The sequence below is a fragment of the Solanum lycopersicum genome, chromosome 2 (assembly GCF_036512215.1).
Source record: "Solanum lycopersicum chromosome 2, SLM_r2.1".
NCBI lineage: Eukaryota > Viridiplantae > Streptophyta > Magnoliopsida > Solanales > Solanaceae > Solanum > Solanum lycopersicum.
The window spans coordinates 57,742,651-57,759,336 of NC_090801.1; the positions used below are offsets into that span (position 1 = coordinate 57,742,651).

The following is a 16,686-nucleotide window of genomic DNA, read 5'->3' on the forward strand; positions in this document are numbered from 1 at the left end:
TATGGATAGTTCTTCTGTAAAGAGAAGTAATCGTGTGAAGAAGATGACTCGTGGCTTGAAAAAAGGGCATCAATTGGGAAGGAAATTTGGTGGTGGAATTTGAATTTGGAGGTGGGGTTTCGTAATTTGGGATTGAGAATTCATGAAATTTGATAGTGAGGTGGAGAGTGGATTCATCCATGAATGCGATTTTTTGCTTGACAATGGTTCCGACAGAGTGGAGTGGGAGGTGATAGGCGGGAGAGGTGGAGGAGTTTGGTTTAAATGGCCTTGTGCTGGTAGTGGAACCATTACCATGACAACTTCATGATTGGTAAGTTTTCACGGAAGAACAGAGCTTTTTTTTTCCAGAGTTGTTGGAATATGAATTCTTTGTTATTTTAATTATCTAGGTGACTATTATTTATCCAGGTGGATCCATATCATCACCACTTTTACCAGCTGTTGCGCGCGTGTAATCACAAAGAGCAGTGGACAAAAAAAAGTGTACATGATGGTGGAATAAACAAATTTGAAGGGTAATTAAAATAAAATATAATTTAGGTGTACACCGAATAAAAAGTTTTAAGTTCTGAGATGATGAATACTTCTGCCTTAATATAACGAACAAATATTGTTCAACTAAGAGAGTAAATTACAATTCACCTGTTATGTAAGTCAATTTTTCCTATCATCCAATCCAAAATTTTTGCAGTGAATTTCATTTTATAGGGTCATTTTGATCATAAATTTTGAAATATTCTTGATAAATATTATTTAAATTGAATTTGTGTGAAGTTTTACTATGTATTTGGTCAAAGTATTTGAAAAATATATTTCACTTTTTTAGAAAAATATGATCTATACCCATAAATTTTAAAAATTATCAAAACTAACCATAAGTTTCTATTATAAGTCAATTGGATCTTCGTTGCAATAATGTGATAGTTTGAAGTGAGTACAACAATTATCATTTCATACATCGTGAAGTAGACAAAACACATGATTTTGTTATCCTGAATCGATTGTTCATTATTTTGATCAACAACCATATCCTCATTTGATATTCACTAAATATTTCATCAGTAATTTGGTGTTTTCATAAAAAATTATGTAATACGACGGATACAACTACTATAAAGAGAACGTTTTATTTCAAAAAATCCAAATAATGAGATTTGATCAATACTAAAAAAATTAATATTTAAAAGTTTAAAATATTTATCAAATAATAACAAATTATATAGATAAACACTATTTATCAAATATTATCCGGGAAATCAATGGCCAAAGGAGGCTAAGATTTGTTTCTTGCATGTATCATAAGATGTGTTTTTGTATAAGATAAGACTCTGGCTTAAAATATCATTTTCATTACTTAGGAGTACATTTTTCCTAACAAATACGACACATCTTCTGATGCGAAAGGGGAAAACACATTGACAAATTACAATAGGGTATAAAAGGGGTTTTATTGGTAGAGACAAAGTAAGCAACGAATGGAGGAACCAAGAAAGCTCAAAGGTCACAAAGCCAGCACCACCTGCTGTATCGCCTCTCAAAACCGCCCTGGTCTTATTGCCACCGCAGACGAGGTGAACCCTTTTCCATATTCTATCTCACTTTCCATTTCTAGAACCTTTTTTTTTGTTTCATTAGACGCCCAGATGAAGCATAGGTCTTGAGGGGTAGTTTTGACTGCTGAATCTTGAATTTTGTGATTAAAAAGATTGAATTTTTATTGAAAGTGCATTACTTTCGACTGTTGCTTTTTTATTTTTTTCTTGGGAAATAATAGGATGGTTGTGTGTGCTGGTTCGATTTGAGGTGCAAAGATAAAATCTTTACCATGGATGTTGGAAATGGTAACCCAGTTTCATCAATATGTTTCAAGCCAGGTTTGTATTTTTTTTTTCCTTCACTGGTTCTTCTTATTTAATTGGTTTTGTGTGATTAAACAAAATAACTAGTGTGTACTTTATAAAGGTTTATTGCATCTATGTACTCCCAAATGAGAACCATAAGATGATGGACAGAGCAATACAGGGGGCTGGTGTCTATGAGGATTCCATTTCATCCTTGAGAGACCACTAGTGTTTCTGTCCTTGTGTTAATTGCATCATATCCAGATTTGTTACATGGTCCTTTGTTTTTTCTTCTGTATGTTATGACTAAAGCTTGACTCAGCCTTGCAATTAACAAATCTAGACCAAAATGGGGCTTAATGGATGCAGGGAATTCATGTAAAACCCACCCCAACTAGAATTGAGGTATAGTTGTTTGATGTCTAGTGGTGAGAGCAAAACACGTGATGTGTGGGATGGTCACAGGTCCGAATCTTTCTGCAGGAAAAAAATTCCCGGTATTTAAGTGGAGAGTGTTGGATGTGTTATCCACCGAGTTTTGAACTGTGCGCCACTTGGGTTATATAAAAAACTATGTATCTTTTGTTTGGCACTTTGACAATGTTTATGATTATACATGCTATGGAGTTGAGAAGTCTGAATACTAAAAATTTAAATGGAAGTACTTCAAATCTTGTTGGAACAAATTATTTATAGAGTGGGAGAGGAGATGAGCTTGGAAGACAACAATGTCTTGATTCTCTGTGTTGAAAGTTAAGGGTTCAGAGGAACCCGTAGACGAAAGGCTTCATCTGCCCCTGAATATAGCAACAGAAAAATGTAATGATTTGAAAAATTGATGAATACAATGGACACCTATTTATAGATGTCAAGAATTAAATATACTACTATGAGGGACAATACTAAAAAAACTTACAGTTCTAATGTTCTAAATCTGGGTATTCCAACGCTAGCATTTCACATAATAAGTTGCTCCCTCAAACTCAAGGTGAGAAGACATATTTGGTTATTTTGATAACAAAATAAAGTAAGTTTCCAGAGAATTGCCAAAGAAACATGCCATAAACTTTGTCAGAAGATCACACTGAAAATTTATGGAATATAAGTGGTGACAGAGGTCCTTACTTCATCAATAAAATAAAATTGGTGACAAAGGTAGTTTCACACAGCTGCCACAACGATCGCCAAAAATGCCACTGGATAAGAGATGTGTTTTCACCGGAATAGTAACAAGAAATATGCGCAGCACCATCAGAATGATAACTGGGAAGAGGCACGATGTTGCCAAAACAGGTGCCTCAACTGAGGTGTAGTGTTACTGGAATTGTCTCCAAGAATAGACACGGTATTGTTGAACGGTCATGGGAAGGAAATAAGGATAGTAAAACTATTTATGCAAAGAAATAAAAGCTAGTTAGGTCTCTATTATCTACTATGGTGTAGAGACTCTATTTAAGTTTCTAGTATGACCGTACAACTCTGATACCTGTGAGAAATATGAACAGGAATGGACTGTATTGATGGCTTGATAATTGATGAATGCAAGACACCTAATTATATATGTCAAACATAATGCACAAACCATATTCTTTTAAAACAAAGGAGAAAAGATAGTAAATGGCATATACCAGTATAATTTTAGAACTTATAATATTCCAACTCTAATACTGTTAACACTAACAAAGAACATTCCAACTAAAAGCACATGCTGCTAAATATGCTATTTTAGGACAGTTACTAAGAATTGAATGACTACTGATTTTGAGTTCTCTGTTAGTTCTGCACTGTAATAAGTTAGTTGGAGGGATGATAACCTTCCGCTGGAACTGATAGCATGTTTTGAAATTAGTGAGAGTCGTCAATTTCAAACATGGTATCCATGGTGCAGGAAATGAAGATGTTGTTTATGTCTCATTGGGAAGTGAAGTCAAATGCTTTGATGTGAATATGGTAATGTTATATTGTTCCTCCATTACTTTCTCGTGCTTTTTTTAAACTTGTTTGTTTTATGTGCTTTTAGAATTTACCGCATCTTGTGTGATTATGGTACCTCACAAATGGCTAAATATGTTTTTTAGTGGCAATTAATGCTCTTTGTAAATGTCTATAAAGCCTGTAGCGACATTGAACCCAATGACAATTAACTAATGCCGGTAAAGGCTTTAGCACTCTTTGCTGATGTGCATACTTATTTTCTAAATTTAGACCTTTACCGGCATCTCTCTGAATGAAGTGCTTTCCCTTAATTTTATGTTGTGATTTGGTTTGAGTTGGCTTCTCTCCACTTATTCTCTTTTATCACTTTTGGGCACAGAAGTTTTTTATTAATCCAATTTAACTGTATCTCAAGGTTACTGCGTCGGAACTGTTGCACAGTTACAATTACAACAAGGATGAGATAAATCAGGTATGATTTCTGTTTGTTTTCTTTTTTTATCCTTATAGTTTTTCCTTTCTCTCACTGTCCGTACCTTTTAAGAATGGATTTTTGCACTATAAATTTTACATTGTTCTCCTCTTTGTATAAAATCTGCCATGTGCTCGTTTTGTTATTTTCCACTTGTCATGTTATCAGGAGTATGCCCGATCATTAATTCAGTTTGCAATGCAATATCTTGCTATCTTCAGCATCTTCTTTATTATTATCTCCGTCCCAATTTATGTGGATGCTTTCGTTTCCCTTGAGTTAATTTGACTAAATCATTGAACTAAATTGGATTAGATCAACTTAATGTTTTAAAATTAAAGTTTAGATATTCAAAAACTATAAGAGAAGTATTATAAGTTGCAATGTTCTCATGAAAATATGATAAAAAATACATTTTAAAATGCTGGTCATAGTTCACATAGTTTGATCTCGGAAAATGGGAAGTCCACATAAATTGGGACAAAGGGAGTGGTCTTGAGCCTCTCATCTTGTGAGTATTTTGGGACTTCGATTCCAAGAACTTCAGCTAAATGTAACAGTTATTTACCATTCTTATCTCTTAACCTGATCCATTTATTTGATTTTTATTTTTTAGCATTAGATTAAGGAGTTTAGCTAGAATCAATTTAGGAGGTTTCTCCTGTAGTTACCTGCCTGTTCACACATGTAAATTTTATGGATCACTTTGCTTTTCAAACCCAAATAGTGGTACATGTTGATGTAATTTCAGGACTAGGTACACAAACTAGGGAAAATTTACTACTTATCTGTCCATCTCATTCTGTAAAATCCCTTTGCTTCAACACCAAGCTAATAGGTTGATTGCTCTGCAATAAACTGTACCAGACCTCAGCATTGACAAATCTGAACTCTGAAAGTTCTGATAAAATTTAGGGTTTTGTTCGAGAAGCTTCCCTTGTTTCTATTAGGCAATTGTGCTCTCAATTCTCTGTTAATCTCTAGTCTAAATATCATGTCCAACAGAGTTACCTTGCACAGGCTTAATTACAGAAATTTTTTATTTTTCTCTGTATTTGTTCATTCGGGTATGTATTAGGATTTGTCCATTCAATTTTGTGATGTTTAAATATCTTCCCTTCAACATTTTAATCTCTTATGATTTCTCCTATCTTTCATATTTCAGGTACCTCAATTAGGTGTACGATATCTTCAAACAATGCCTATTCTGTTTCTGTGTGCTTAACCTTTCTGTTTTGTAGATTGCTTGCAGCTCGAAGTCATCATTCCTCGCTGCAGCAGATGATAGTGGTGATGTCAAGGTAGGACAGACAGTTCCTCTGTTCTATAAGTATGTTGGACATCTGTTACGCTGTTCCCATCAGTGATAAAACTGATGAGTTGTGAAACTTTTAAAAGATAAAAACTGTTCCACTGTTTCCATAAGTGTGTTGGACATCTGAGTGCTACTTGTGTTGCAGATCATTGACATCCGCCAAAATCGCATGTACAAAACATTGAGAGATGGCCACACAAGTGTATCCTTTTTATATAGTTGCTATAATAAGTTTGTACTTTCCCCCAGAAACATATTAATTTTTGTATGTCATTCATTTTAATTAAAATATTCTGTTCTGCATTCTATTTATTTGTTGTTGCCCTTCTTGTATTATCTTTTTGGCATGTGAAGTCCTATTTGTATTATGGCTCTGAAGATTAATTCCAATTTTTCTTCCCCCAACTTCTCATAGGGCACTATTTTTGTATTCCGAACCTATCATCATTTGTGACCTTCACTATCTTATCAGATATGTAGCAGTGTTCAATTCATCCCTTGGAGACCGTGGGAAGGTACTTCTTGAACTAAAATTTTCGGAATTCCTACATCCCTCTCTGTGACACTGACCTTTCCCCTCTAGATATACATATGACCCACATAAATGTTGAACTGATTGGCCTACATAAATGCATGAACCAGGCACACTTGGAAACTTTAGTACCATAAGAAGTATGATAATGTTTTTATCCACTGTTATTTTAGAGGTATACGATGTCTACTTATACGTAGAATGCAGCTTTCGTGGAGAAACTGACTCTTCCTCTAAGTTGTACTTTTCTAGTCTCTTTGTGAGTTTAAGCTGGTAGGTTTATGAAGGTTTGCATTGGCTAGAATGTGACAAATTAGTCATAATCTTGTAAAGAATAATACCATTTTTAGAATGATATACAAGTGATTGCAATCTGCAATAAAGTTATGTGTTTTGATAACTGAAATCAATTAAGTCTTCTTTTACAGTTGCAGTCTCTCTGCTTCTCTCTCTTGCTGTGTGCGTGTCAGAGAGACAGAGAGAGCGAGACTTCAAAGAGAGATTCAGACACACAGTATATGCCATCCTTTGGCCCTTTAGTTTTTACAAGAGAATCTTGCTGTAGGGTTCCTCGTGCAACCAATCACCAGGTTAATATATATGGGATGGCAACATAAGGTTTCATAAAACATGGAAGTTGTGGCGAATAAGGTTTTCGTAAAACATGCAAATTTTGACAGCCTGCTACATATTATTTAATTTCTGATGATGTTTGAAGAACAATGTTTACTGTCAATTGCTATGCCAAATTATATATTGTCAGTCTGCTAAAGCTCTTGCTAAGTCAGCCTCCTAGCTAAAAGTTCCTGGAATGTTTTTTATAAGCTGATGATGACAGTATGTTGTATTTTTTTGTCTCATTTTTCAGTCATTACTGGGGGTCTTGATTCAAAATTTGTGCTGTGGGACTTCTCCAAGGGACGGCCGCGGAAGATTTGGGACTTCGGTATGTTAATCCTTCTACTATGCACTCTTTTCTAGATCTGCAATTTCTAGTATTAGTTACTTTGGTAATATGTACCTTCAAGTTTAGGCATGCCTTATTACAGCAGAACTGCATATCTGAATTGTAGGTGTGCCTTACTACACTAGTTACATACCCACCTAGTTATAGGCTTGCCTTACTATGCTATCTGGAAAGGAGCGAAATCACTAAGTTTTAGAATATCTAGTAGTTATCTCCCTATATTTTGATCGCGGGGGATTAACTAAAAAACATAGAGAGTGATAGTTTATACCTTTGTGGAAATCATTTTTTTAATATCAGGTAAATAGGTTAGTGACTTATCCTTCTTACAATGTAAAGTAAAAGAATCAAGAATTCCCAATCCTCCCGTTCGATTATAGTAGTTAATTAATTAAGCAACATTTTTTTTTGAATATTTCATATAGTGGTTTAAATAGGATATATGTAATATTTGAATATGTGTAAGTATTAATATTTTCCCCACAAGTCTAAATAGATAAAATGATATTGTTATAAGCAAACATGGATTTTCAGAGAGATAAGTTTCAGGAGCATGAGTCAAGTGTCTAATATTGTCTATGGTATTGGCCATGTGGCAGAAGAAATACTCAATGAGTAAATTATTAATCAGATTATTGGTCATTGGTCAATTGTTGGAGCATGGAATGGTCCACATTTAGAATTTTATCTAAAAGTATCCTCTCTTGCTTAGAAACATCACTGACATTTCAGTTTGTTGGTGAGAAAGGGGAAGTGAGAGTAGATAGTCTATTATCTTCCTCCCATTTTTACTGATTGAATTAAGTATTCCTCCCATTTTAAATATTAAGCTAGAGCTCTTAGCTTGGTGTGTATAAATTTTTGCAAGAGTGATTTTCTACATTTCAAGTTGTCTGCCTAGCAAGATTGACCAGAAGAAATTCAGGACTACTCTAGCGGGATCTGACTACTTAAATGCTCAAAATTCCTACTCCTCAGTTAAGTCACGTGAGACCTAAAAAAATGATTGCTGCTTTCTGCCAGTGACATCTAATTTGGTTCTCTCGTTGCCATTTTCAAAAGAATCTAACGCAGCCTTTCTGCGACATCTATGCTACCCCCTTCATCATTTTACATAAGTTCACTCATCTTGGATAGACATGGGCATTTCCAGTGGATCCTTCACAGTGCATACAAAACCTAGAATGGCTGAATGCAGTGACAGATACATATATGCATCCAGTACTCATAGCCCAGCTAATGTATTAGAACATTCCGTGTTGCTATATCTAGCTTATTAGATTGGCTGTTGAAGTTCTGTTTGTTTGGTGCAGGCACACTTGACGCAGGAAATAAAGGGAATACGGGACAATGTTTGAACCCTGCCTTTGTTCATGCTCTGGCTCTTCCCGAAGTTGATGTGGTGGATAGATTTGTGAAGGTGTGTGCTGTGGCTAGGGGTGATGGAGTTGTTTCTATAATAAACGTTGAGTCAGAGCTCAATACTGTCAAGTCTAAGAGTTCGGCTAAACCCAAGAAAGGTTCTAAGTCAACCCCTAAAGTTGGTGGTTCTTCTGCTGATCCTGAAATTGAGAATCAAAATGGAGGAGACCTGCACCTTGATCACTCTTTGGGAGGACACACTGCTGCTGTATCTTGTGTGTAAGTTATCTTCTTAGCGTAGCAGGCTCAAATCTACCCCACCAGCCAGCACTAATCTGCTGAAATTCTATTAGGACTTTCTCCACATTTGGGGACAAAGGGAAGTTCATAATTTCAGGTGGAAATGACAGACAAGTAAAAGTATGGGATTGGTCCAAGTTTTTCATGGCTGGTGAGACTAGCAGTGGCACCGATTTCCTTTGTTCTAGCTTGAGTTTGAGCAGAAAAGTGAGTTTCATTTCATTGCCTTTTATGCCCTCTCTGTCTGAAACTTTATGCCTCAATTGTTTAGTATATTTGTCTCACGAATTAGGTAAATTGGCTGTGCACAACTCCTACTGACTCAGAGAACCTAATTGTCTGTGATACGTCCAAGATAGTGAAGGTTTACAACATCGGGTGAAGCAGCACAGGTTGAGCTGAGATATTGCTACTTGTACATGATGTTAACCTCATAGAAAGTTATGCTCCCAATATGCCAGTTTTTGGGTCTTTTCTCTTGTATGCTAAACTGGACAGGCATGGCTTTGCCAAACAAAGGTTCTACCTACAGGGTTGTGACCTAAACAACTAGGTGCTACAACAATGATATTGGCTTATGCTTGTGCTTCTGTAGGATTAGATGTTTTCTTTCTGATGTAATTGCAAAAAGATATCTAAGATATCAAGAATCTGAGCTTGTCTCCATTTTCTCTCCCCTTCTTTTGGTAGGGATTGGGATTTGGATCCTGAGACATTGATTTTGAGAAATTGATAATACTTAATTAATGCGATATTGTTTGTATATTATTCTCTTAATCTGTAAGCAGCAATACAATAATTAAAAAACCTCTCTGAATGAAGATGTCTATTGCATGTGTGCTTGAGTAGTGTGCATGCAATTGTGAGGTCTACCTATTTGTTGGAGACTTGCATACCTAATTGTGGGCCTCTTTAAAACATTGATATTGAACTTTATGGTATGTATAACATCTATTTTTACATCACCATATGTAAAGGTAAACATGAATTTCACCTCTGATTATCGCGAGTTTCCATATTTTGATGTTAAATTTTTTTAATTTTGTTAATGTGAACAGAATGATGTTAGACAGTCGAACTGTGATTATGTTGTTATTGTGATTGTATTACCGTATATTTTGTGAAGAGAATAATCTTATTCGCGAGATATAAATTAGGCAATCTTCAATTAGAGCATAAAAAGATGAATAAATTGAGATAGTTACTATTCCAGGTAGAATTGGTTGAAATAATATATGATTCAGACCCAATATTTACAAAAAAAATTTATTTAACTTAGAGAGAAGAAAACACAAGGGAGGTAAAAAAAAAAAAGATATTAGCTGAATCACATCATTTCATATTAGAAGCTTTTATTCTTCCTTAGATTTTGACAGTAAATCTATAGATCTAAAGAGAGAATTTTCCTTATCAGAGAAAAGATATTATGTATGCATTGGTGTTATAATTTTTTTATACACTTACTACAAACAAGTTTCTACAATAAGTATTACTATTTGCTAGTCTAATAAAAATGATAACTAACATATTATAAGTTTGTGTATAAAAGATTTTATACACTATTAATATATATAACTTGAATCCAAAGGAAAAAAAGAAGAAAAGAAGGCATGTGGTTTGACTAAATCTGTCAAATGAGGTGTGGAGGGTGGCTCAGCCTTGAAGCTGCAGCCTGACTTGAAGTTTGGTACAATAAGTTGGTTAAGATGTATAAACTCCAACCATACTCATTCCTTCAAACTTCAGCAATTATTTTTTAAAAAATCTGCCCACACATTGCTTTCTTCTCTGAAAATTATACCTTTGATACCAACTTCTCAACCTACAAGGCCTTGTAACCACCCTCCAAACTTTCCTTCACCATTACAATAATATTTCTCATTCCTTGGCTCTTTTCAAGTCAGTGAATACATTCCTTCTTTATATTCTTGCCACTGACACAGGAGAAAACCATCATTTGGTGCTAACTGTGGCCAAGAGTACTAGTGACTAGCACTGTTTCTGTGAGTGGAAAAAATGATGGAGTCAGGGGTTCCAATATGCAACATTTGCGGCGAACAAGTGGGGTTAGCTAATACTAATGGTGAAGTCTTTGTGGCTTGTCATGAATGTAACTATCCTGTTTGTAAGACTTGCATAGATTATGAGATCAAAGAAGGACGCAACGCATGTCTACGGTGTGCAACTCCATATGATGGTAAGTAAATTTTGTTTTCTTTAATGACTAAAGCTTGATATTTGAGAATTTGGCTTTCTTTCTGATCCCATATAGCTATTTGTATATAAAATACCTAAGGAAGTGTAACATATTACTATGCTTGTTGTTATGCAGAAAATGAGCAAGAATCTACTAACCATGCTATAGTGGCTTCTCATCCTGATACTGCACAGGTACTAAGTCATGTCTGGTGAAACTTCACATCTATAGTCTACAAATTGAATTTTAGTTGGTGACAAATTATTGTTTCCAATATAGGATGCTGGAGTTCATGCTAGAACTGTTAGTTTTGTTTCAACTGTGGACAGCGGTAAGTAGATGGAAGCTTTGCTGCACAACATTCACAAGAGCTGTTTCTAGTCTACGTTCAATAGATAACATTATATTAAATTATGTTTTATTTCCTTATGAAGAATATCATGATGATACTGGGAATCCAATATGGAAGAATAGAGTGGAAAGTTGGAAGGAAAAGAAAAACAAGAAAAAGAAGAACCAAAGTAAAGCTGTTGTACAAGAAGCTGCTGAAGTTCCACCTGAGCAGCAGATGGAAGAAAAGCCACAGTAAGTAGGCTTTTGTGGAAGCAACTTAATTAGGCGATAGATTTCGTGAAATTGGGAAGTAACCATGTTACAAATAGTATTGCAGTTTTTGTCTGATTTCATAGTTTTCTTTCTTTTGTCTAGATGTCTAAATAACTACCATGATAAGAAGGAATTTTTACTTATAAAAGATTGATGTTTGATCCACCTTCAGTGATTTTGAATCTTGAACTTGTTCTACCTTTATCATGCTTGTATTAATTTCTTGTAATATAACTTGTGCAGGTTAGCAGATGCTGCAGAGCCACTTTCAAGAATCATTCCAGTGCCAAAGTCTCAAATTACTCCATACAGGATTGTAATTATTGTTCGATTGATAGTTCTCTGCCTTTTCTTCCACTATAGAGTAACACATCCAGTTGAAAGTGCCTATCCCCTGTGGTTTATTTCTGTTTTCTGTGAGATCTGGTTCGCTTTCTCGTGGGTGTTGGATCAGTTCCCTAAATGGTCTCCTATCAACCGAGAGACATATCTTGACAGGCTTTCTGCAAGGTTAGAAATCTTCTTCACAAATATTCATATCATTACTAATAGAACATATGCAAACTTCTTTGCATTTTGTCACTTGAAGTTAACTTTGTTTGAACGTTTTTAGGTATGAAAGGGAGGGAGAGCCTTGTCAGCTTGCACCTGTCGATTTCTTTGTCAGTACGGTCGATCCCATGAAAGAACCTCCATTGATTACTGCCAACACTGTTCTCTCAATCCTTGCAGTTGACTATCCCGTCGAGAAAGTATCTTGCTATGTATCCGATGATGGTGGCTCAATGCTTACATTTGAGTCACTAGCTGAGACTTCTGACTTTGCAAGGAAATGGGTACCATTCTGCAAGAAATTTTCAATTGAACCGCGTGCACCTGAGTTCTACTTCACGCAAAAGTTTGATTACTTGAAAGACAAAGTGCAGCCTTCTTTCGTCAAGGAGCGCAGAGCAATGAAGGTAAGAGTAGGATTCTGTATGAACTAAACATTTGCTTCAAGAATTGGGCTGCATTGTTTGGATGTTTAATCTTTTATTTGGTATTGCAGAGAGAATATGAAGAGTATAAAGTAAGGGTAAATGCTTTAGTTGCCAAGGCTCAGAAAACACCGGAGGATGGATGGACCATGGCAGATGGAACCCCTTGGCCAGGAAACAACTCACGTGATCATCCTGGAATGATTCAGGTAAGTGGTCATTGATTTTGCAACAATCTTTGTACTCGCTGCTTTCGGATCACTTTGCTTCTTGAAGTTCTAGTATTTGTGCAACTTTACTATTCAACAGAAGCATTTTGGAGTTCAAATAAGCACCATAATATTTCTTCTTCGCAGGTTTTCTTGGGACATAGTGGTGTCCATGACATTGAAGGAAATGAACTTCCACGTCTCGTTTACGTCTCAAGAGAGAAAAGACCTGGTTATCAACACCACAAAAAAGCTGGTGCTGAAAATGCTCTGGTGTGTTCAGATGCAACTTATTAGCATTGATCTTAGACTATTTTTATTTAATTCCTTTTACAAACTTACTGTTTTATTTCAGATACGGGTGTCTGCAGTTCTCACAAATGCACCCTATATTCTCAATCTTGACTGTGATCACTACGTCAATAACAGCAAAGCCATTCGTGAGGCTATGTGTTTCCTAATGGATCCACAAGTCGGCAGAGATGTCTGTTATGTGCAGTTCCCTCAGAGATTTGACGGGATTGATAAAAGTGACAGATATGCCAACAGAAACATAGTCTTCTTTGATGTAAGTATCGTGAGCAACTAAAATTGATATAAGTATGTTGCCAACTGGATTAAGATGGATTTTATCATCTTTTCAGGTTAACATGAAAGGTTTGGATGGCATCCAAGGACCTGTATATGTCGGTACAGGAACTGTTTTCAATAGGCAAGCACTTTATGGTTACAGCCCTTCTAATCTGCCTACAATACATAAATCTTCTTCATCTTTCTCTTGCTGCTGTCGCCGCAAGAAACCAGCCAAAGAGAAGGATCTTACTGAGGTTTATCGTGAGGCAAAAAGAGAAGATCTGAATTCCGCAATCTTCAACCTAAGAGAAATTGAAAGTGAGTTTCTATTATCTTTGGAACTAGTGAGAAATTGGCCTCCATTATCTTTAGAAATTTAACCTTGGAGCTATCATTTTGGTGTCTTCAGATTATGACGATCATGAGAGGTCCTTGCTTATCTCTCAGATGAGTTTTGAGAAAACTTTTGGCATGTCATCCGTGTTTATCGAATCTACATTGATGGAAAATGGAGGAGTACCTGATTCTGCTAATCCATCGACACTGATCAGGGAAGCAATTCATGTTATCGGCTGTGGTTATGAAGAGAAGACAGCATGGGGAAAAGAAGTAAAAATTGAATCTCTCTCTTTTGGTTTCACTTATGGAAAGAAGGGGCTAACTCTTTTCTCTTTGTATATCCTTTTCAGATTGGTTGGATTTATGGTTCAGTGACAGAGGATATCTTGACTGGCTTCAAGATGCAGTGCAGGGGATGGAGGTCAATATACTGTATGCCATTGAGACCTGCTTTCAAGGGGTCAGCTCCTATCAACTTGTCAGACAGGTTGCACCAAGTTCTTCGATGGGCTCTTGGCTCGGTTGAGATTTTCTTGAGTAGGCATTGTCCTTTATGGTATGGATTTGGAGGCGGACGTCTCAAATGGCTCCAAAGACTTGCCTACACCAACACCATTGTCTATCCTTTCACTTCTCTTCCCCTCATTGCATATTGTATTCTTCCTGCTGTTTGCCTTCTTACAGGAAAATTCATCATCCCTACGGTAAATGCTTCCACGTCTCTGACTTGTTTGCAACTTTCGAAACTGTTTAAAGATTTTTCAAATGAGTGCACATTAGGAGCTGGTATTAAGGCTGCTTTTCTTTAGTTTCAATAATTACTGAGTGAAGTTCTTGTGCCTTCTATGCAGCTATCGAACATTGCAAGTATACTCTTCCTTGGTCTTTTCCTTTCCATCATTGTAACAAGTGTGCTTGAGCTACGATGGAGTGGTATAGGCATAGAGGACTGGTGGCGTAACGAGCAGTTCTGGGTGATTGGTGGTGTCTCTGCACATCTCTTTGCAGTTTTCCAAGGATTCCTCAAGATGCTTGCCGGTATAGACACAAACTTCACAGTGACAGCCAAAGCTGCAGACGATGGAGAGTTTGCCGATCTCTACCTATTCAAATGGACAACAGTCTTGATCCCTCCCACCACAATTCTCATTGTCAACTTAGTTGGTGTTGTTGCTGGTTTCTCTGATGCACTCAACAAAGGATATGAGGCTTGGGGTCCTTTATTTGGCAAAGTGTTCTTCTCATTTTGGGTGATCCTTCATCTTTATCCATTCCTCAAAGGTCTCATGGGACGCCAAAATCGAACTCCAACTATTGTTGTGCTATGGTCTGTGCTGTTGGCTTCTGTTTTCTCACTAGTATGGGTCAAGATAAATCCATTTGTCAGCAAAGATGACCCTTCAGCCATGGTTCAGAACTGCATCGACATGGATTGTTGAGCTTCGAACAAGTTTCTTGAACCATACCGCATGTTTGATAATGTAGGCTTCTTTTTCATGTAATGTGGAGGTGAAAACTCTTCAATTTCTAGCACAGTTTGATCAGCTTGTATCAGTTTTTCCAGTAGAAGTTTTATTTGGAAATAGAATGTTGAAACTTTTGAAATTACAAAGGTAAAGTTGAACTGATAATGAAAAGTATTATGCTACTTGAGATTAATGGATTTCTTATCTAGTCTTTTGAGTTTTCTCATAGTTCTAACAGAACAGGTAAACACAATTTAGACTCAAAATGTGCTATTCATTCTTTAATAAAGCAGTTTGATTAAGCTTTTGAAAATTAAGTTTAAGAGCAAAATCCTTGGGAAAAAGGTACACACGTTAAAATCTGAGGGACACACATTAATTAAACTAAGGTGTCATTACTTTGAAGTTTTTTTTCGTTATATTGTACACCTATTTGACTTATGTGACATCCAAATACTACCATGCACCTCAATTGCATGAAGTCACAGAGTGTGTCACGGAAGTCAAAAGGTGTACAAAATTATTTTAAAAAAATGAGTTCGAGGTAATAGGACCTTTGTTTAGTTAAAATGTATTTCTGAAATTTCGATTACAATTTAGGGGTACCCGTATCTTATCTCTGATCTTCAGTGGCGTTAGTAGGATTTTTCGTAAATAGTGTCGATATTTTACAAATAAATTAATAATAAATAAATTGATAAAAATATTAAATCAACAAATGTTATTTAAAATGTACTAATAAAACATAAATAAAGTAAACTACAAAAAAAAAATCAAGTAAACTACTAAAACAATCCTCAACGAGTTTTCATATTATTGTATTCAATTCTGATTTGATTAAGTAATAAAATTTTTATAGAAGGTTTTATATTGTATTCTAGTTCAACTTGTTTGTTTTAGCCTAATTTAACTAGGAATAGGGAGGTTGGAGGTTCGAATCTTTCTTATAAACTCTCTTCATTCGCTGCGCTGACCAACGAGCCAAAGCGCTCCCTTATCTAAGGAGTGTCATTATTAATATTTATACGTTTATTTTTATGTTTTCAGATTAATATTATATATATTAATAAATTTCAATAAGACGGTGTCAGCTGACTCCCTTAATATAAGGTGGGTCCGTCCCTACCGATGCTCGAAATGAAAGTAATATAACATATAAAGTTAGAAAGGACAACTTTACTTATTCAGTCTTTTGTTAATAAGACACCTTTGTAAATTGTAAGAGGTCTATTTAGAGGAAGTCTTTCAAAGGGGGCAAACTAAAATTTTGGAAAAATCACAATATTCTCAATTTCTGTCATAGGTAACTATATCACTAGTACTTTTTTGTTTACCTTGTATACTTAATACCCACTTTAAAGTCCAATCAATCTAAATTTGCATTGAAACATTTTATTCAGCAATAAAAATACGAACAACTCTATTCTCAAGGCTCGTATTAGAAATTGATATGTAAGAGTCATTAATATGTTTAATTTAGCCTTGAAAAGAAGTTCTTTGAATTATTACTTTATTGATCCATGTTAGTGTAAGGTGAAATGTGTTTTGTCACAAAGCTAAGAATTTCCAAGTTGTGTAGACCACAATACTTT

At 35.6% G+C, this 16,686-nt stretch overlaps 1 protein-coding gene across 1 annotated transcript; it reads left to right on the forward strand.

Moving 5' to 3' along the window:
• The first annotated feature begins 1,325 nt into the window (after positions 1-1,325).
• Positions 1,326-15,287, forward strand: LOC101267672 (cellulose synthase A catalytic subunit 8 [UDP-forming]). The gene is made up of 24 exons (XM_004232976.5): positions 1,326-1,574; positions 1,778-1,877; positions 3,733-3,794; positions 4,195-4,251; positions 5,493-5,552; positions 5,712-5,768; positions 6,039-6,081; positions 6,967-7,044; positions 8,379-8,706; positions 8,781-8,934; positions 9,020-9,107; positions 10,736-10,924; positions 11,060-11,118; positions 11,204-11,255; positions 11,359-11,509; positions 11,774-12,040; positions 12,144-12,489; positions 12,579-12,716; positions 12,864-12,989; positions 13,072-13,284; positions 13,361-13,607; positions 13,699-13,898; positions 13,979-14,332; positions 14,480-15,287. Exons 1-24 carry the CDS (start codon positions 1,479-1,481, stop codon positions 15,065-15,067), a joined length of 4,053 nt encoding a protein of 1,350 aa, XP_004233024.2. The 5' UTR covers positions 1,326-1,478; the 3' UTR covers positions 15,068-15,287.
• The last annotated feature ends 1,399 nt before the right edge of the window (positions 15,288-16,686 follow it).

Bases quoted from the DNA above. Each gene is read 5' to 3' on its own strand.
- LOC101267672 (XM_004232976.5), top strand. From the start codon at position 1,479: ATGGAGGAACCAAGAAAGCTCAAAGGTCACAAAGCCAGCACCACCTGC. The intron at 5,553-5,711 runs GTAGGACAGACA...CTTGTGTTGCAG, and splicing joins ATGATAGTGGTGATGTCAAG to ATCATTGACATCCGCCAAAA. The intron at 12,990-13,071 runs GTGTGTTCAGAT...GTTTTATTTCAG, and splicing joins CTGGTGCTGAAAATGCTCTG to ATACGGGTGTCTGCAGTTCT.